The 21,712-nt window shown below is 44.1% G+C and overlaps 1 protein-coding gene and 1 long non-coding RNA gene across 2 annotated transcripts; both read left to right on the forward strand.

The window, feature by feature from the left end:
* The first annotated feature begins 783 nt into the window (after positions 1-783).
* LOC120695348 lies at positions 784-7,842 on the forward strand. Its single transcript, XM_039978623.1, has 2 exons — positions 784-1,009; positions 7,699-7,842. The coding sequence occupies exons 1-2, from the start codon at positions 788-790 to the stop codon at positions 7,840-7,842; spliced, it is 366 nt and encodes a 121-aa protein (XP_039834557.1). The 5' UTR covers positions 784-787.
* A 2,426-nt stretch (positions 7,843-10,268) lies between these two features.
* On the forward strand, positions 10,269-21,405 carry LOC120695662. Its single transcript, XR_005683783.1, has 4 exons — positions 10,269-10,762; positions 12,047-12,702; positions 19,751-20,441; positions 20,612-21,405. It is a non-coding gene; the product is annotated as an uncharacterized LOC120695662 (long non-coding RNA).
* Positions 21,406-21,712: the final 307 nt, after the last annotated feature.

The following is a 21,712-nucleotide window of genomic DNA, read 5'->3' on the forward strand; positions in this document are numbered from 1 at the left end:
GTCGTACTCTCTGCATATTACCAGCGCGCAGTAGAGGAGTGTTTTTGGTTTTGACTTAACAAGTACGCATTGTGCATTCCTGTTTGTAAGGATGCACGAGTTATTGATGTGCTTGTTGCAAATTTCTTGCGTGGGTGTAGCAATACGGGCAGAAAAATCTAGCTGACACTCTTCAGCGTCAGAGTTCACTCATCCACTGTACTTAAACTCAATCCTGACGCTTTCCTTGAAAGCAGAACACTTGCTTGCACCTGACCGGTTAATAGTACCCGTGATGATGAACTTGTACAAGGTGGATTGAGTTTTATCTGGTGTACGGTTCCTTAAGTCTTGCTGTGAGTGGCAACTTGCCAGAGATGGGATTGAACGCGTCCATCAGATCAGAGGACACATTTGTGAGAAATCATATCAATCGACGTCCTTGATTCCTTGATGTCTAGACGTCTTTGTAGTACTTGCAGAAGCCTTGTACGCTTTGGTTGTTGTAGTACTTGCAGAAGCCTTGTACGCTTTGGTTGATGTCTAGACAATTTGGATTCCTTGCTTCCTGGCCCTGGGGTAAATAGCATTTCAGTCCCTTGCCTTTGCCTCCATGCACAAGATCAGCAACCCATCCAGTTAAGAATATTTCATCATCTTCCACAGATTCCAGCAAGCAGCTTCAGTCTCCTGTATTCGTGCAAGATCCATTAATTTGTTCCCTATAAATAGCAAAGCCTTACTGCTCCATGTCGCATCTCATCACATTGCAACCGAAAGCAGCAGCAGCTATAGCTGCGAGTTTGCGATGGCCGCCTCTTCCTCTGCTCTGAAGCTGGCCGCCGCCTGCACGCTGCTCCTGTGCGTCGGGTCGGACCTGGCGCGGCCGGCCCTCGCGTCTCCGCCGCCGCCGTCGCGGGATGACCAGGCTGGCGTGCTGCTGGTGCGGGAGCACGGTCTCGCCGAGGAGCTGGGTCTCCTGATGGGGCGGCAGCGCGGCGACGGCGATGCGGGCGACATCTGCCCGGGGGCGAGCTCGTGAGAACCGCCCAATTTGCACTCGATTTAGGTGAAAATTATTAATTAATCTATTAAAATAAGAGTTAACACGTGTCCGTCTCTCGACACGCCACGTGTTAATCCACATTTTAGAGGCACTTAATCAACACAATTCATCTAAAACGACCGCAAATCCGATAGTCCCGGTATGTGCTCCAACATACACCCAGGATCCAGCATATGCACATACCATTTACAATCAGATACATCGCCACGGAATCACAAAGAGCAGTTTTACATTACCAAAGTTCATTACAGGTTCGATATAGGAGGGTTCAAACTATCTTTCATCACAAGCCTTGGGCTCACGAAAGCCATATTAAACAGAATTTAGAGTTTATTATATTTACATGTTCTCACGGAGCTCGATTATGATAAAAGCATACTAAGATGATGATGCCTTGCTCAAGGACATCATTACAGCCACAACGACCTACTCCTCCCCCGCATTTGGATCAGCGGGGTAGAAGTGGCCGAACACCACTTCCGGGTCACCTGCAACTAGATTTAGAAAGCAACCTGAGTACAAAAGGTACTCGCAAGACTTATGCGATTAAATAAACAAGAATTATGCAAAGTCTCAAATGAAAACTTTAGGGTTAAGTAATTATGTAACATCCCGAAAATCTACCAAATAAATCACGCGTGGAAAATAATCTTCAAAATTTTTTATCGTTGCGCTCAAACCTTCCTAAACCCCTGAGCCCTTTTTCCCCGAAACCTGTCCCATCAGATCTCTGCCCTAACATCCGAATCAATCACGGTCTCGTCTCTTTCTTTTTCCTATTCCGCGCGTCGCGTACCGCCGACCGCCGCATCACGCCCGACCGGCGCGCGTGCGCGTCCGGCTGCGGTCGCCGCCGCGAGATCCGCCGGTCGATCTCTCTTTTTTTTCTCTCCCTCTCTCTCTTTCTTTTTCCCTTCCCCTTTTTCTCTTTTCTTTTTCTTTTCTTTTTCCTTCCCTCTCCCTCTCTCTCCTTCCTCCCTCTCCCCTGCCGCGCACCCCCGAATGCCGCTCGGCTCGCCGCCTGCCCGTGCACGCGCCTCCCCCTGGCCGTGCACCCCGCCACCGCCTGCCACGCGCTGCACGCATTCCACGCGGTCCCAAAGCCCGCCACGCCTCCCGCTGTCAGCACCATCACCGCCTTCCTGTGCCCGCCTCTTGCAGCCGGCCACGCACACGCGCGCACTGCTCGCACAGCGCCGCCGCCTCGCCGCTCGAGCCGCGCAACGCGACGCCAAGCTGAGCAGCCGGTCCCTCCACATGCTCGTCCTCCCCAGCGCGTTAACCCTGCCCGAGCCGTCGCGTCGCCGCCGCGAATCGCGCGCCGCTCCGCTCCGCGACGCCGAGCACCATTAAAGCCACCCCGCACCGCTCGCCGGCCTCCCCACCGGCCACCACCGCCTCTCGCGGCCTATAAATAGGCCCCTACGCCGCTTCCTCGCCACCACGACGCCAACCGCCACCTATAGCCTCCTCCTAGAGCTCTCTAGTGTCGCCGCCACCTCCATAACCGCAGAACTCCGCCCGCCGCTGTGGTGAGCCGTCCACGGGCCGCCATCGCCCAAGGTGAGCGGGGGAATCTAGTCCCCAGGACTCCCTCGTGCTTTTCCCCAAGCTCCGGGCCGCCGCTAAGCTCCCCAGTGGCGCCACCACCATCGCCGCCGCCCGCCGCCGTGGCCAAGCTTCCACAGGCCACCTCCGCTCGAGCCGCGGCTGGGAATCAACTCCCCGTGCCGCCCTCTCCCTTTTCCCCCGCTCCCCGAGCACCGACGAGCCCCCAGGTCGCCGGCCTAGGGCCGTCGCCGGCGCGCCGGCCTCCTCCCCTGTTCTGCGGGGAGAGAGAGAGAAGAAGAAAGGGCAATTTGCCCATAACCCCCTTCCCCTTTCTTTTATTTGTTTAAGAACCCTTCCACCCTTTGGCCCTTTTGCAAATTAAGCCCTTCCTTTTATTATATTCCTAAATAAACCCTCCACCATTTAAACATATTTATAAACAAAACCCTACCCTTTCCTAGAATAACCCAAACATTCCCCAGATTTCTAATCAGGCCCTTTCACTATTTACAAACAAGTCCCTGGACCCTTGTTTAGACCCTAAACACCCCGTTAACTTATCATTTCATGCGCAAAACAATCTCCGATCGACCTGAAACTTTACCACGCCATTACTAACATAGTTTTGGCCATGCCATTAGGAAACCGCCCAAAAATATTACTTCTATCTCCATATCTTAATTGTTTCCGAATCGAGCTCAGCTATAAAACTTTTATTTCTTTTTCTTGATTGTGTGTTTGTTTGTATGCGTCGTAGATCACGGTGTGAACGAGGGAGAACCCGTCGACGAGCAGTACTGCGAGCAAGCAAACGAGGACCAGTTCTGCGACCCCGAGCCCGAAGGACAGTACTTCGACCAGGACCTCCCGGAAGGTTTTGAAGATAGCAAGTTCAATCTCGCCCTTTGATGCATGTTTTGTCCTAGTTTTTATAAACACAACCTATTGGCCTCTTTTATAAAACTGCATATGTTTTGCCTGCTGAAAACATGGTTGGATAGCCACCCCTTGATTTGTTATAACCATTCCTTGACCACCTAGATTAATGTCTGAATGTGTTTGGACGTTAATCGCTGCTAGAACGCTTAGGACCTTAAACACAATACAACTTGTTTTATAAAAGGAAAATGTGTGAGTGTGTGGGAAGGGAAAAATGTGGGATTTCGAAAGATGAGATTAGACGAGATGGATGGCACTTCTGTGTGAATTGCCGAATGGTGTGCTCGTGCCTGTATGGCAGAGCAAGGAAGGGAGATATCCATCTTGTCACAACTAAGGAACGAGTTGGTGTGTCATCTCACCTAACCCCACTATCGTGCAAACCACTCGACCATTGAATGGGCAACGGCTTAGCATAAACCCCACTAGTTAGTCTGATAGCCATCAGGAGAGCTAAGAGTAACGGGTGATCAAGGAGAAGGGATTAGCTCTGTATGACTTATGCCCCGATTACAACCTCTGTGATAGGTCAATGACCCCTTGGTGGATCCCGTGATGGCTAGTCAGGTCTAGCTAAGGTGGGTAATGACTTTGTTGGGATCTGCACCGACACTACGGTGATCGAGCTGTGGTACCCCGCTTGTGGGTAAAGTTGCACACCTCTACAGAGTTAAAATCTATTCGAATAGCCGTGCCCACGGTACTGTGTGAGTTACGGTGTGGTCACATAACTAGTGGTTCTTCTGGGAATGGACGGGTTGGCGTGAGTTGTTTTGGGAAAAGTGTCCGGCAGTTGTGCTGTGTGCGACGGCGGATGAGGAGTCCAGTAGCAACTTAAAATTTGGATCCTGTGTGGATCAACACTACGTCTTACTTGGTACAAGAAAACTTATTTTGAAAATCCTTTCTTTTAAATGAACCCCTGCATCAAAATTTGCTTTCCGCAAATAAAACCCTAGCCTCATCCTTGATTTATCCTGTGCATTATATTCTGTTTATACCCCCTCCGTGGGTGTGATTGGACTTGCTGAGTACGTTTGTACTCACCCCATTCTTAATTTTTACAGAGGAAGATCCAGACTTCGTTCCCGAAGACGTCGAGTAGAGGTTCCGTCCTGCACCCAACCTTGCCTGTGGATAGGGTCACCCGCAGGAAGTTTCGTATGGCGCAAGACTCTGATGACCCCCTCTTCGTAGTTAATATCGTTGTGTGGGTGTTAGTTGTTATCCTCGCAATAGTGGCGCTTCACTGCCCACTTCCGCGTAGAGTTGTACGGTGATATACCATCTGATGTTATAAAAGTGTTATCAGCCTCCTGGGACTGATATTGTATCACTTTTAAGTCTTCTCTTATGAGGGGACGCTTCAAATTATTGCACAACAAAAGCCCTCTAAACTATCACCTAGCAGGATTAATTATTTTGCCCCAACCCCAAAAGTTTAAGTTAATTAAGAGCATAATATATGAATGATCATAAAGGTGGCAAGAACCACTCCAACATACCCGAAACTCTCTACGAGGAATTCGACGAACCAAGAGCTTGCTCATAACCGAGAGTGCGACAATTCGAATTGATTAAATCTTGCAAGGGTGTACTACTTTACCCACACGACGCTAGGACCATGCGACTCACCCAGCCGATCACGCCGGGCAAGGGGGTACCCACGTCAACTGTTCCCAACAAGACTCGATCATTGAACTTCACACCTAACTTACACGTGGAGAACTTAGTTCCACCGAAGACGCCTCTAAACTTTCCTACTCACAAGTCCACCCGGGAACACCCCTAAGCCTCCCTGCATAGCCCTTGGCCACGTATCTAGGACTGCACATCAATGATCAAGTCAAAGGAGGTAATTGGCTCATCCGTACCATTATATTGGATATGTGGTAGCACGAAAAATTGCTCAAAGTCGATGATATCCACGGACGGTCCTTAAACGATTCAAGCGGACTATGCCCATGTGACAATATTCTCTAGGCCCTATCATTCCGCTCGAATCTCGGTACTACCAAACTCTTACAACCAAGTCGAACCAGTGCAACAAGGATAACCGGCAAGTGTGATACTCCAAACATTCCTTCCTAGCAAGCGATAAGAAATCAAAGCAGGGCTAAGCATCTAGTCAAGTTAAGTAATTAACTGACTAACACGTGGCGAGGACATGGATAACAATTCAAGGAAGGGTAATGCACGAGAATAGGTATCAAATTGCAATACATACATACTATACATACATATAGCCCAACAATACCCAAGTGAGATAACTAAACTAAATCAGATTAGATAGGTGCAAGGAATATGCTTAGCTGCTTGCATTGGTTATCTTCGAGCTCGACCGCGAACTGGACTCCGGGTTCAGGCTCAACGGACTCGGTGGGCTCCACGGGTTCGACCTCCGATGGTTCGGTCACTAGCATGCATGAAGGAGATACATGCATTAGCATGATGCTATGCTTATGCACGAGTGATATGACATGAACAAAGAATGTCACAACGCGATGATGCCGAAACATAACACACGCGATGACAATGATCCCTCAACGCGAACGAGGAAGCTAGAGCAAGAACCAAGAAAGGAACTTTCATAGCAAGAATAAATCATAACTTAAATTGAGCATGTAGATGACCTTACAAGGAACCCATAAAAATTGGTTTTGCAGACAAAACATTTTCCTAGAATTAATCATAAATATATTAATTTTCAGCTATTCGAAAAAAGATAAATCAGAAACGACATGCAAACATAACTACACAAATCCAAGAAAATTATCATAGATAATAGGTATGAAAACAAAGCTAACAAAACTAGTTTCACTATTTTATCACTTTCCAGAAAAAAGTTCTACCTTAAACCATTTTTGGACAGAACAAAGAGAAACACACTAAAACTTTAACAAACAGCAAAAAAACATATAAAATAAAACATTTCCTAAGTAGAACTCAGCGATACAAACCCAAAAAAATAAATTTTGCATTTTTCCGAGGTCTATAAAATTTTCTACGCATTTTGCAAAATTGCAGACATATAAAACATCACAAACCCCTAGTAAAAAATGCTAGGTGCACCCCGCAGCGCCGGCCCAGAGGCCGACAAGCGGGGCCCACGGGCCAGCGACCCACCCGCCGGGTCAAGGCAAGGCACGCGCCTTGACCCGCGCGTGGGCGCGGCCACGGTGTCGCGCGTCGCGCGGTGCAAGCGCTCACGCACGTGCGCGGCGACGGCGGCGCGAGGCGGTGCAACGAGGCGGGGCCGGAGCAGGCCGGGGGAGGCGCGCACGGTGATGAGGAGGAGGCGGTGGACCTCACCGGTGACAGCGCTGACGAGGAGCGGCGGCGAGCGGTCGGCGCGGCGGCAAACGGCGGCTGCGGGCGGAGGGCGATGCCGGCAGCCCTGCACGACAAGGGAGGGGGCCGGGTAAGAAAGGGAAACGAAGGAGGATGATGCAAGGAAGCTCCCCATGCGAGGAATCGAGGTGGCGCTCACCGGAGACGATGAATCACGGTGGCGACCGAGCTCCAGGCGGCGGCAATGGAGGGCTAGGCTTTGGGGGAGGGGAAAGAAGGGGTCGTGCGTGGATAAAGAGAGGGTGAGGAGGCGGACTCGGCGCATATAAGGATGCATGCGGAACGAGGATGGCCAGCGGCGGTAACACGTGCGGCGCGCCGAGCAGAACAGAGAGAGGAGGAGATGGAGAGGCTGACGGGTGGGCCCGGGCGAGGAAAAAGAAGAAAACAAGTTTGAAATTTGAAACGAAGGTGTTGCCCAGCTCAAAAATTCACCAATTTTTTAATGGAGATAGATAAAATCACCAAGAACACAATTCAAGAAGAATCACTAGAAAATCTTTTGTAATTTGGTCGCAACAAAAAGAACAAAGAGACTATTTTTTAGATTTCCGAGAATTTTGTGGCTCTGCTCAAAAGTCATAAAATCCTGCAAAAATATTTTTAAATCAACATTTGAAATCTAGTATTTAAATAAAATTTCTGGAGTCCAAGTTGCACAACAAAATTTGAACTTTCTTAACAAGCACAAATTCACACATACACGAAATTAAATTCAAAACAAAACACACATGCACATGATGCTCCTTTATGCCTTAATGATGCTCATGATGTTGTTGTTAACATGCTGATTGTGTTTAAAATTTTTCAAGTCGTGGCAGTGCCAGACCTGCCTGATCATGTGCGCGGTCACGTGCGTTCTCAGCAAGGTGCCCATCGCCTGCTTCGCCAACTGCACTGTGTCGAGCTCCTGCTTCGGCAAGTCTGTGGCACCGTTACACACTGTGCACGCTTGAACATTTGAACCCGGAGCCATCTTGGGTGTCACCAATCACCATGCTCTCTGCTCATTGGCCTCTGATATGTAAAATGCAGTGTGTGTATGTGCGTGCACGCGCTGTCTGCATGTTTGTGTTGTTTCGAGTCTCGAACAAGGTCGGCGGTTTGGGTGGGCTTTTTTTTTTGAAAGGATGGGTGGGCTTCAACAGTTCTGTTGCATATGGATGACTTTTAGTGAATAGGCCTAAACAAGGTTTTTTTGAAAGCCTCGTCTAAAGTTGTAGTATCTGAACTTACAACACACACCACACACTTCCTAACTAACTAGAAACTACATCTAGCAATTTGGCTAAATTGTAAGCGCCTCGTCCCTCGTGTTGCCCCAGGGGCGACTCGGGCGGATCACCTTCCACACTGCGCCTGCCGCCCGCTGCCGTCGCCGTCTCTGGCCCCCGTCTCCCCTTGTCTCTGGCCTCCTAGCCGGTGGCAAGGGGGGCGAGGTCCATCCTCTTGAAGATCTACTTCATCATTAGATTTTGTTCTAATAATTTTCCTTTCCTTCAGAATAATTAGGTTAGATTTTGGATCGTCTTTTCGATGTTTTCGATCTGGCTTTCTGTGTCGTACTGGATCTCCTCCGAGGGATGTGTCGTTTTCTTTAGAGACGTCGTACTCTTCATTGAGAGATCGAACGTACCTAATCCTCTTTGAGGTGGGATTGGATCTGCTTTTCCATCTGCTGGAATCGTCTTTCGGGTCACTAGTGCCACTACTGGCGGCGGCGGATTTGCTCTTCCAGCTGCCATTGGTGATGGCTAACGGCGGCGACAGATCTTATGTTCGGTTCAACCTTCAGAAGATATGGTCGATATGCTTTCGGCGCCTTTTACTTCTTGCTGTGGTTGAGCATACAACGTCTCTTTTGCGGCCTCGGGACTGCTGTTCTATTCGATAATTAATGGCTCCTGCTGAGAATCATACAAAGATCTAGTAACATCGGAGGATGGGGTTCCTACGCTCGAGATGACCTGGGTCCTGTGGTCCTAGCCGTTTCACCTGTGCTGGAAGAACAATGGGAGCTATATCCATGATCCACATCCAAGATTAAAACGAAAACAAAATCTAGTTTACATCCTCAAATTACCACAAAGATCTGATTTCCAACCTTCAACTACAATACGAGATTATGAGGGTCATCCAACTATTGAAATCGGGCAATTGATCCCTTGTGGTTTCAAATGTGATTTTTCATTTTGTGAAAATTAAAACTATTCAAGTTCAAACGAAAAAATTATAAGTAATTCAATTCAAATCAGAAAAATATGAAATAGGTGCCAATATTTTTCTGTAACCTCCCTATTGCACTCTACTTGCCAGTTATGCATATCAAATTTTTTTCATGTTCCTAGTTTTTATTTGCTTATAGTTATGCCTATTATTTTTTAATAAATAAGATTCAAATGGAGCACCAAAAGAGAGGTTGTATTTTTAGAAAAAAAATTGATATCAGTTTCATATTCTTCTAAACAGATTTTTTATTTTTTTTAATACAAAACCACCTTTAAAACCACCCAAAAGATCGTATTCGTCCGGTTTTAATAGTTGGACAACCTCTGCTATCCGATTTTATAGTCAAACGTTGAAAATAGGACTATTGTACTAGTTCGGGCTTGTAAATTCCCGATTAAAATCTACCTATAGAGAAATTAACTACCGCTACTACTATGCCTATATAGAACATATATAGAAAACAAAAGCAATATGGAGCTCTGAATATCATAACTAATTGATCATAAACTGAAAAAACATGAAATAGTAATTGAACATACCACTTAAGCTAATTGCGGTGAGAAGAAAGAGGCAAATAGCATGTTATGTCTACATACATGTAAAAATTATATGTATCTAGATTTGTCAAAATGATTTACAATTTAAACGGAGGGATAATATATAGTTATATATGCAGCGGACGCTGCAAACTGCTACAGTTCCATCTTCCATGTGTCAGGCACTCAAGCCTGTACGTTTGCCATGGCCAGCAGCCGGGGTGCTCGTGACGGGCAGGCAGGGCTTGTTTGGATCGAGTGTTCGCTGGCCAGGCAGCGATCTCAGCCCCAGGCGATCAAAACGAACGCCTGGAGTGCTGCCTGGCCCGCGCAGCTTTGCCAAACCTCAAACTAAACATGCCTGTATAGCGGCCGCCGGACCTTGCTATAGCGGTGGATCCTCCCTTCGGAGCTAGCAATGCCTATATAGAGATGGCTTTCATGCATGTATGGGCACGAGATCGGCTACAAGCTGCTGGTGCTGTGAGGATGAGCAGAGTTATCCTGGAGGCACACGCCGCCATTATGGTGAACCAGGCCATCGACGGTTCAGCTTTCGACCTCTCAGCTGCATGTAATATCTACTACTATCTAAACTGTTTACCCTCCCGTGTGGGTCTGCGTCTTCCGTGGGTCTGCCTCCCGCTCCCGTGCTTCCGCCCCCTCCACGCTTCGTCGCTCCCCCGCTCGAGCAGAGAGCAGTTGCCAGCTCGCGCCGCTGCCCTCCACCACCACGTCCCCGCTCCCCCACCCTGACGCCCCGACCGACGCGTCGCCTCCGACGGCGCCGACCGCCCGCTGCATTGCCTCCCCACTCGTGCCCAGCCGCTGGCTCCACTCAAGGACGCGATGCCCCCTGCCCGGGTCCGTGCGTCTGCCGCTGCCTCGCCACCTGTGCCCGTGAAGACCGAGGAGCCCGAGCCGTCTTTGGTTCCTTCCTCGGCAACAGCAACAAGGGGCCGCGGTCTCCGCTTTCCGGCCTCGCGGGACGCATCCTTGCCGCTCGCCCTGCGCCTCCTCCTCCACCCTGACCAGCAAGCAGAGCAGGCTGCCGCTCCTCCTCCCTGACCAGCAAGCAGAGTAGGCTGCCGCTCGCCCTGCGCCTCCTCAGGTGGGTTCCCGATTCCTCAAGTGAGCTTGTTGAGCATAGAGTTGTTGAATCATCATTCTGGTGTACGTTTCCCTTTCCATCTCTCTAATGCTCGTAGTCCCAAGAATTCCCAAGGCTCCTTGGGATTGTTCGGATTGCTAGGCTTCTTTGTGCGGGAATTGCTTTTTTGCGGAAGTATCGTAGTCGCACACCCTTAACTCCTACTGCTTCCCACGATTTGGACTGGAATTTCTAGGGCTAGGGTCTCGTTTAGTTTGTGCTTCCATATGGCTCTGGAATCTTGATATATATATACTCGATGTTTCCATTGGGCGAATTGCAAGTGCTCCCTTATGTCTTCATCAGTTGTCCAGCATGTGATCCTCAACGCTGACATTTTTGTATCATACAAGTGAAAGACCAATACCTATTGCAATTGTGTAAAACTGTAAATTAACATATTCTCATTTTTCTTATCCAATTAATATTGCTGCAAGTACATGTGAGTGGATTATTCTACAGAGTCCATTTCTGGCAAATAGGGCAAGTAGGATATTTGATTGCTTTTGTAAGAACTGTTTGGCTATAACAGTGTTCATGGTTACAAGTTAACTGGTGCAACTTTTTTTTGTTTCCTTCAGTAATGTACTGATGGTTGTTATATAAAAACCATCCCATATTAAGTCAAGGAATCACAATAGCATGAGGCAGTGGCTTGATCTGCAAATTCAGATCTTGCAATAGAAGAGCTCAATAGGTATGGTTTTTTTTATTTGATTGGGTGAGTTGTGATTTTAATTCGTAGAGGAGATCCTTCACAACTGCATTGCCAATCTGTTACTGGGTGAGTGTTGTAATTTTACTGTCTTCTTTCAATGTCCCAGTCTAAACTGATTTAAAAGTAGCACAAAATGCTAAATCTCTCACCTAGTCCTAATACTTACGCATTCACAAATTTCTGTGTGGTCCTCATCACCTGGGAGGAGGCGGGACCTCTACTAGTGCAGGGCCGCTGTGTTTCAATTTTACTGCTGCCATTGCTTTCTGTGTGTTATACATTTCTCTGTTGTTTCCACTTCATTCATTTCTCTATTGTTTCCCCTTATTAACTGTATTGTTTTCAGTACTCGGGCCTTTACTGTGAGCAATTATATTAGTTTTGTGTTGAGAATTGGGTGCAGGACAAAGTAATTAGGAACCTGTACAAGTGCATTAGACAGTTAGGAGTAATTGGGTTATGTTTCATATAACACTCCCTACATTATAACACTGACTTGTAGTCACCATTCCTATCTAATGTTTCAGGTTTACAACATTTTAAGAGCTTCCCCTTAGGACAACCTATAAATCAATTCGGAGGACAAACAGCCAACCATTTCCTTGGTTTGGAACACCCATTGTCTGCAAGCAGGGGCCATCTGTTCCAAAAAAAACTGTGAGCACAGATCATTAGTTAGATTTTAGTTTCAATGCAACATAAAAATCTGTTGGTTTTCCTACTTCCTATGGATTAGAATAATCTATACTTGTACTCAATTGGCAGCTAAACTGTTGTGATTTAAATTTGAATTCTAGCTATGGTGGCTTCTTGTCTGGTTCTGCTCAAGGTTGTTCCTGGTACATCAACAGCTGCTACTCCTCACGTGTCCGTTTTTGTTCATCAATTCATTCTGGCTTCCATATGTGATATGTCTCATGCGTGCTATGCATTCGATGAAATTTGTGTGGAGAACCTTGACATCATTTGATTCTTTTTTTTTTTTGAAAGGAATGACATCATTTGATTCTGTATCTGTTGTGTTCAAGCAACAAAATCAAGTTCTGACAAATTTGAATAAAAATAATCAAGGCAGTGTTTTCGAATGCCTCAGTAAATGGGAATCTGCCAATGCTATGTAGAGTGCTTTTTGGCAGTGCTTGTTGCTGAGAAGAAGCGCTTGTCTGCATCAAGTGTATGTCAGGTACACGAGCAATGTTTTCATCATTAATCCATGTAAACATTTATAGTTTCCTCTTAAGAGTTTGAAACATTGAATCCAATTGACTAGTTTACTATCAAGTAGCCAACATGGACAAGGATTTGATGTTAGATTTAATTAATCATAAACAGGATCTATGACTGATGTAGATAAAATAGACTTAATCTTCACCATTGGAGAGATTTAGATCTCTCTGTTGATGAAGTTCTTGACGAGCAGCAACTCCTCCTTGTGCATGCCATGAAGTAGATGAGGAACAGCAACTCCTTGTGCCTGCCACGAAGTAGATGAGGAAGTTGCGCTTCCAGCCCCTCCAGCGCTCTAATTGATTGGTGTTTCGCTAATCGCGAGATTAACTAATTAGGGTTAGAGAGGGTTCCCCTCTACCTCATATTTATATACAACACTGTGGGATCGGGGCCGACTTTTAGATGGAAACATTAGGTGTACCTGCCAATCACGGTACATGACTTATTTGGTATGTTATCTCTAATTTGTGGAAATTATTTGCCATGCAGATCTAGGTTGTTATCCTGAGATCACAAATTTCCAACATTCTCCCACTTGATCGAACGGTTAACAACTTAGGTTCGCTTTAAACTTATGTTCACACTCAGTACAATAGTAAGACCGGACCAATGCGTCGTCAGTAGTATTTAATTCACTACCGGGACTCCATTACCCACAGTTCACTGCAATATCTCGATAGAACGCTTATTACTTATTTGGGAATGATCATCTATCCAGAATCAGGTCCAAGACCGTTCGAAAATCTCATACTTAATTTCGCAAAAAATTAAATGAGATGAGTGACAAGTCTTGAATAACTTGCTAGCATAAACTCAAACTTATTTATTTAACTTTAATAACTTGATCCTGGGACCTTTCTTTCACAACATAATACTTAATCATCAGTAGTCTAGACATCATCAATAATTATGTTGTTACTCGAATGAATACTGCAATCATAGCAGTATCAATTTGCTGTCCATAAACTTAACACCGGAATATATTTCTAAAGCTTGATAAGTTAAAACATGCCTTATGCAATCTCAGCTTTCATTATGCCAAGTTTGCTTAGAGCTCTCAATAAAATTGCTCTTTTCTGCGAAAGTGAAGGACATAATTTAATGTGCACTTTTACATCCTCACACTCTTACAGAACTCTTAGCTAAATAATTTATAATAAACAAGCATGCTATGGTGTCTTGTACATTATCCAATGGACCTCTTTTGGATAATATTAAACACATAAGGATTTCCGGCTTACAAATGCAAAGTCCATCACTTAGAGACTCATGCATAAGCTTCAAAAGATTGAAGCATAAGAAACATCTTCCTTAACTTTATCTCAACTTTATTCTTAGGGTATTAGACATAATTTGCTAATAGAACAGCATATCTTAATATTTATTCTTATTGTATCACTTTAGACAACTTACATCTCAAGTGATGATCCTAACACTTTCTTGGTCCAATCTTAGTGTACATTGATGCCCAAAACATAAGAGGCTTTCACCAAGATTACTTTAAATTTAATTTAATGATGATAGGAAATCTCACAATATTAGTAGCATATTCTAATCGCCACTTTACTTAGTAGAGCATCATCCACTTAAGTATTATGATAGTAACTTTTCCACCTTAATCTCAGTACATACCTTTATCCATGAACATTTAATCATGGTAAGTTATAAGCTCAGTATTTTTAATTTTCTTTCGGAATCATGATCATGGCAAGATACTAATTTGATTCCATCACAAATTTATACTAAAGCTCATAGACTCAATTTATGGTCTCCTTTATAGTGACCTTTCAAAACGAATGAGGTCATTCTTTTATGCCAACATCAACCGTTATTATATATCACATATTCATGTTGGGATTAATCAACTTATGAGAATCCTCAACAAAATATATGGTAGCTTAAAATGGAGGTTTACTTAACTAATGGCATGAGTTAAATATTATGAGATTCTGCTACTTGAATCATCGATGCGGGGTAACTAAGCCCACATCTCTCCAAATCATCTCTTCCTCCTTTGTGAGCTCCCACTGACTCCCACTAATCTCTGCATTCTTTTAAGAACACAACAATTGAAACAACTGATCTTTGCATTCCTTTAGAAACACAATAGTTGAGACAATTATAGTGGTAGAAATGGTACCCCTCAGACTTATTAGGATATCCATAAATGGTAGCTCATCATGACATAAGTTCTTTATCTTTAGTATACCATTGATCAATTTCCTTTACTAATCAAGATCACACTAGCGATGGCTAGAAATGAACAAGAGCAGCAAAGTTTATGGTCAAATATTTACCAAACAGCGATGGCCAGAAATGATAAATATAAGCCATACTTCAAAAGTCTCGAGCTTCATTGAACTAGTCAAATAGCGATGGCTAAAATGAACTAGAGCAACAAAACTTTGTGAACATGTATTCATTAATCAGCGATGGCCAGAATAATGAATAAAGTCACACTTAACTTTATTTGAGACAATTGGCTTTATGGAGTAATTCTCCTGTCACAATGGTTTTTTTTTTAGCGTTCTCCATCATATTCACCCTTTATATGAGCCGATTTTCTAATTCAGCCTTTTGAATATCAATCTTTATGGGCAAATAAAATATGGTGATAACTCTTTATAGTCTTACATCTAATGACTAGAGTATCTCTCATTCTTATGAGACATTACAACTGGAGTATCTTTTATACTTGATGAGACATTCCAATTCTCCCCTTCGAAATGTGATTTAACTAATAATACCACAATTTCGACAAGGTCTCATCAACAACTTATTGAAGCATTACACAATATGCAAGAAATAAATAAAATAATTCCTTGACAAGATAGCAAAATCAACAATGATGATATACTTATTATCTCAAAACTTAGCAAATGTTCAGAATCACTTATTACTGAAAACAAATATGGCTAAATATATAAAACTAATGCGAAGCATTTAACATCATCATCATCATCATCATCATTAAACTTTGCTCCCCTTGAACTCCCCTGATCTTATGGGTCAGATTTAATGACCTACTGGGAATGCATCTCAATCAATCCTCCAAAATTTAGGGGAAACTTTAACTTAAAAGAGCTTATGAGACAACTTTATTATCCTTCCTTTGCACTTGATGAAGTGACTCACATAACTTATATCTTACTGGAGTATCCACATTTTGAGCACGCTTATTATAATTCTCTAGTAGAGAAGCCATAAGATATGACACCAGCAGATCATCAGAGATGAACCTGCCAAGTGCTTTCAACTCAGCAGCCATATTGTACATGCTCTTAATGTGTATACTTAGTCCATTGTGCCCATCATAACGTGAGGTAGACAGCTTATTTATGAGGAAATTGGAATAATTAACTTTAGAACTTTCCTCAATGGAGTTCATAAACTCCTTCACACTTAGTTCCCTATCACCCTTCATATAAGGAAATACTCCCCATTGGCATCTGAGATCGAATGTTTTATAACTAATTTTGCAAATTCGTTGAATTTTTTTTTCCAACTTAATTGCTCATTATGATTCTCAGTACTTATAGAATGATTAACAGGTTTATACTCATAAAGTGCGTAATCAAAGTCCAGAACTCTGAGAACTGCACACACCACATTATTCCACTTAGGAAAGTTGGTGCCATTAAAGGGCTCAATGGTACTTAGTAAGTCCTTATAATCCACTGAAAAATCATAAAATTGAAGTCTCAATAATCTTATACAACAAGATGCACATAAAAGCACAAGATTAACCCTACGATGGTCTGATTAAAATCATGCCATAAGTTTCAATTTGCATCATCGATGGGGAAAACAAACGAAACTTATCATTAACTCATAATTAAAACAACGATGGTCAGAATTAATTACAAGTGTACTCTAATCAAACTTCTCGATGGTTCCATTTGATTAGAGAGCATCTTAATTGCACATGGTGGAAAAATATAATTTTTCAGCTTAAACAATGCGAACTAATGCAATGTTCATCAATAAAGCATAATGAAAACATTAAGTCAAATACACTTATTCTGGAATTTTAAACTCAAACTTAAGCAGTGAAATAACACATAAATCATAAAGAGATTAAATTTCACTGTAAATATAAAGCTCATAAACCTCAAACTTTGCTTTATATAATTAGTGCATAAAACATCAATAAATTTAATTGCACTAAAAATGATAAGGCTCATTAATCTATAGATATAAGGCTCATCAATTTATATATTCTTTCTCATTTAACAAGCACATCTGACATTATAAATTAATTGTGCTCAAATAGCAAGACTCATTAATAGCCCAAAATAAACTCATTATCAATGATGATTTTCCATAATTATTTTTAAATTGACCTTATAACATCAGAATTATGGAAAATATCACTATTCATAATTGAGAAATATCTATCATAAATAAATTAAGCAATAAACTTATTTGCGAAATCATAAACAATATATAACTCAAATATGAAATAAATACTCATGGGCATTGAGTAAACACAAAGCTGGTAATTTTAAGTGCAAAAGAAATTATATAAAGCCTTTAAGCTCAACCAGCAACATAATCATGTTTAAAACATAAATACAGTAAAGGAAAAAGCTTTATAACGTAAACCTGGGCTAAAACTCGTAAAACAGGTCCAAAAACTAAAATGGCCCGTCAACTCCCCCACATGCGCAGCCCAAATTCGCGCACTCAGCTCGGCTCAGTAGCGCGCGGCCCATTAGGCGCGCCACTGGCCCAGCTCGGCCCGTCCCGCGAACCCTAATACGGAGCAAATCTCAGTCGTTCGTTACGATCGGACGGCCGAAAACTGATGCCATTCGATATATAACACCGAAGCCGGTCGGAAAACCCTAACCGGCTCACTCTCTTTTCCCCTCTCCTCAATCAGCAGCCGCCGCAACTCACTGGCCTGGCTGGCCGCCGGCGCCGCCGCATCACGCGCGCGCGACTACGCGGGCTCTGCACCGGCGCCCCTTCCACATGGCCGCAGCTACAGGCCGGAATCGCGCGAGGCCCACCCTGCTGCTGCTGGCGCCGAGCAGGCCTGGCCGCAGCGCGTGTGCCGAGCGTCCGCCCGCGTGCCGCCGCTTGCCTCATGTGTGGCATGAGCTCGGGCAGATCGCCGCCTTGGGGCGCGGGCCCCGTAGGTCACCGCCTCTGGCCTGCGTGGGTGTGCCGGCCCAGAGGCACCTGACGCACCGTGGCCAAGGCCAGCTGCCGCCTCCTGCCGTAGCGACGCGCCTTCTCATAGCGTGTGCTGCCGTTCCCCGGCCGCCGCGGCAACTGATGTGCCAGCCAAGGAACACGGCCGCCATGGCGCCCCATGGGCCCTCTCGCCGGCGTGCCGTGCGAGCTAGTCGCGCAACATGCCGTCGAGGGGCTCCACTGGGTGCCTCGTTTGGCATGCCGTGAAGCTCACGATGCTTCGCCGGCGACCGCGAGTGGCATATCATGATGCCGCACGCTGCCGTCGATGATGGTAAGCCACTGATGCTCACCTATGGTTAGGGTTCATGAAGTCTGGGGTTTTTTTTGCCATCTGAAAAATGACTATTCCCCTCCTTCTTATTGCTTACTGAGGCAGCGAATCTCATGGATTTGGCTTCAATTATGCGGAATTTAACTTATACAGTGAGTTAAATTTGGGAGAAAAAAAATTGTAGCCGAAACCCTAGACCCTAACTGCATAACTTAATCATCAAATTAAATGAATGTACCTCGGCCTAAACATGAATTGGCATTAACATAATTGTTTAGATCTTAAATCAGGTACTTAGTCCAATCAGATTAAGATTTGCATTTAATCAGGGTCTAATCCGAGTAGGATAAGGCTAATTCCTTCTTAAACATGCACCATAACCACACTGTAAATGCTAATTACACGTAGTTAGGCATATTTTAAATTGATTTACACATGAGACTTCTGCGCATAATTAATTGCATATGAACAAGTACTTGAACTTTCATAAACTTATCTGTAGAGATCTAATGACACATGTCATGCACACGTTACACATGAACATAAAGATTTGATCTGCATCTTATTAGGCACAACAGATCCAATCTAGGACTAAAGACACGTGAAAACCAATATACATTTAATCTGATCATTTAGTTGTGCGCAAAAAGATCTAATTTGCACATGGAACTTGTAAAAGCTAATCTGCGGAGTACTAATTCCACATAAACAAGTAACCATCTCACTGATTGCATTTATGAACATAAAACAGATCTAATCTGCTATTAACAGAGGCTTAAAACTTGATGGCTCTGAATTAGGATCATGATAGAACTAAAAAGGCTCTGATACCAATTGTTAGATTTAATTAATCATAAACAGGATCTTAGCTTAGTCTAATCATGATCACTAATTACTTAATGCGGAATTAATTAGATTAAACTGACCAGAGCTTCTTGAATCCATGAACGCCTCTGAAATTGTAGTAGTAGGGCTGATGACTGATGTAGATAAAATAGACTTAATCTTCACCATTGGAGAGATTTAGATCTCTCTGTTGATGAAGTTCTTGACGAGCAGCAACTCCTCCTTGTGCATGCCACGAAGTAGATGAGGAACAGCAACTCCTTGTGCCTGCCACGAAGTAGATGAGGAAGTCGCGCTTCCAGCCCCTCCAGCGCTCTAATTGATTGGTGTTTCGCTAATCGCGAGATTAACTGATTAGGGTTAGAGAGGGTTCCCCTCTGCCTTATATTTATATACAACACTGTGGGACCGGGGCCGACTTTTAGATGGAAACGTTAGGTGTACCTGCCAATCACGGTACATGACTTATTTGGTATGTTATCTCTAATTTGTGGAAATTATTTGCCATGCAGATCTAGGTTGTTATCCTGAGATCACAAATTTCCAACATTTGACACTTGAAATCTCAACACTCAGCTATTGATTGTAGTTTTGATAATTAGCTGGAAAGATTTTGTTCATAATATTCCCAACTTTATGCTTGATTCTGGTAATGCATGAGTCCTTTTTCTTACTTCAGAATTTCAGACTACTGCAACAGCTAATGGAGGTTCACTTTTGAGACAAGCAATGTTGCTACCATTTGACAACAACATGGCACCCCTAGCAACACACGGGCATTCAACTAGTTGTAATATAATCTCCGAACTCAACCATGTCATTTGTAATTACCATCAACTTAATCTTGACCGGCATCTGACTTGACAGTTGATATATAGTCGAAGGAGCACCTGACTGTATTTGTGTATTATTGGTCGCCGGCGAGTTGCTTGCTCAAGTTGAACATTGTTTGCTACTTTGCCCTCTCATGATTGTTGATTGGTAGCATCATTGCTTCATCGTCGCCGCCGATTATTGGTGCAACTGAAGTTGAAAAATGCACCGTGTATAAGCACCGCCGATCATTGGCCTGCACAATTGGATGGTTATTGGTTGGACCGGCAGCACCGGACAAGCCTGCACGTTTGCCATGGCCAGCAGCGGGGATCCTCGTGACGGGCAGGTATGGCGCGGCCGCCAGACCTTGCTATAGTGGTCGGAGCTAGCAAAGCCTATATAGAGATGGATTTTCATGCAAGTAAGAGCACGAGACCGGCTACAAGCTGATGGTGCTGTGAGGATGAGCAGAGTTATCCTGGAGGTACATGCCGCCATTATGGTGAACGCGAAGCAGGCCATCGACGGTTCAGCTTTTGACCTCTCTGCTGCATGTAACATAATCTCAAAACTCAACCATGTCATTTGTCATTACCATCAACCAGGGGCAGGCTTAGGATTTAGGGTTTGGGTATTCAGCATTTTCAAAGGATGGAATATTTTTTAGCCACCGCTGTGTGCTGCGCTGTTCCAAGCATCACAGGTCGCTCACATCTCATCGCAGGTAGCTGTCACCTGCTGGGCTGCTAGGGTTCACTGCCATCGGCCAGAAGAGGAAAGGACGTGATCACACGAGAAGGGGGAAGTGGAATTGGGATGGATTGGTACCGGTTGGAGGTCGCGACTGGACCTAGAAGAGGTTAAGTGAGCCATTTGAACACAAGAGGCAATATGAGATTGGGAAGTCTATTTTGTGATAATAGATCATCTCCAAGAGACACCCTAAATCATCTCTCTCCCTTCTCTGATCTGAGAATAAACATCTATACCCTATCCCAAATACTTGCTATTTTAGAACCGGATCTTAGACCTTCAACCTTTAAATTCGTGTGTCATATTTTCCTAATATATCAAGGTTCAAATAATAGGATATGCGGTACAAGGGAAGTACCATGGGGACACAAGAATACATGGAGAAGTAATATTTAGGATGATCCTCTACTTAAAGGATAAACAGAGTTAGAGATTACTCTTCCAAATTATAGGTTGATGATTTTTTTAGATCAAGTTTCACCACTCGTCTTATTCAAAAAATTTGTGCACACATAGTCAAATTTAAATCATTTTTAAAGAACTTGTATTAATAAAGCAAGTCACAACAAAATAAATGATATTTTGCACAAATTTTTAAATAAGACGAGTGTTCAAACTTGGAGTCAGAAAAGTCAAGCGATCTATAATTTGAAACGGAGAGAGTAGAATTTAAGAATTATTTTAGTAATGCTCTTATTTTCTATTTTTAATACATATACATACTATGTATTTGAATAGCCTTGAATCAATACCAGATCCGCCCTTGCCATCAACCTAATCTTAACCTGGGCTCCAACATCGGAGGTGACAGGTTTACCGGCTTGGACCTCAAAACCGAGCGGCAACAAGTTTTCCGGTTTGGGCCTCAAAATTGGGGGCACGTCCGGTGCAGCTAGATGACGGAGACGGAGGACACATGGAGCCATCACGAAGCTTGCGTCGAGGCGAAGCGAAGTCGTGAAGGCGGCGTGTTCGTTCGATGCTTCTACAAAAAGATGGATATTTTTGCGCATGTGTGGACGTAAATTGTAGTTATTGTGCATGGGTATTTTAGCCATTCGTTGAGGACTCC

Source organism: Panicum virgatum, chromosome 2K (assembly GCF_016808335.1).
Source record: "Panicum virgatum strain AP13 chromosome 2K, P.virgatum_v5, whole genome shotgun sequence".
In the NCBI taxonomy this organism is placed as follows: domain Eukaryota; kingdom Viridiplantae; phylum Streptophyta; class Magnoliopsida; order Poales; family Poaceae; genus Panicum; species Panicum virgatum.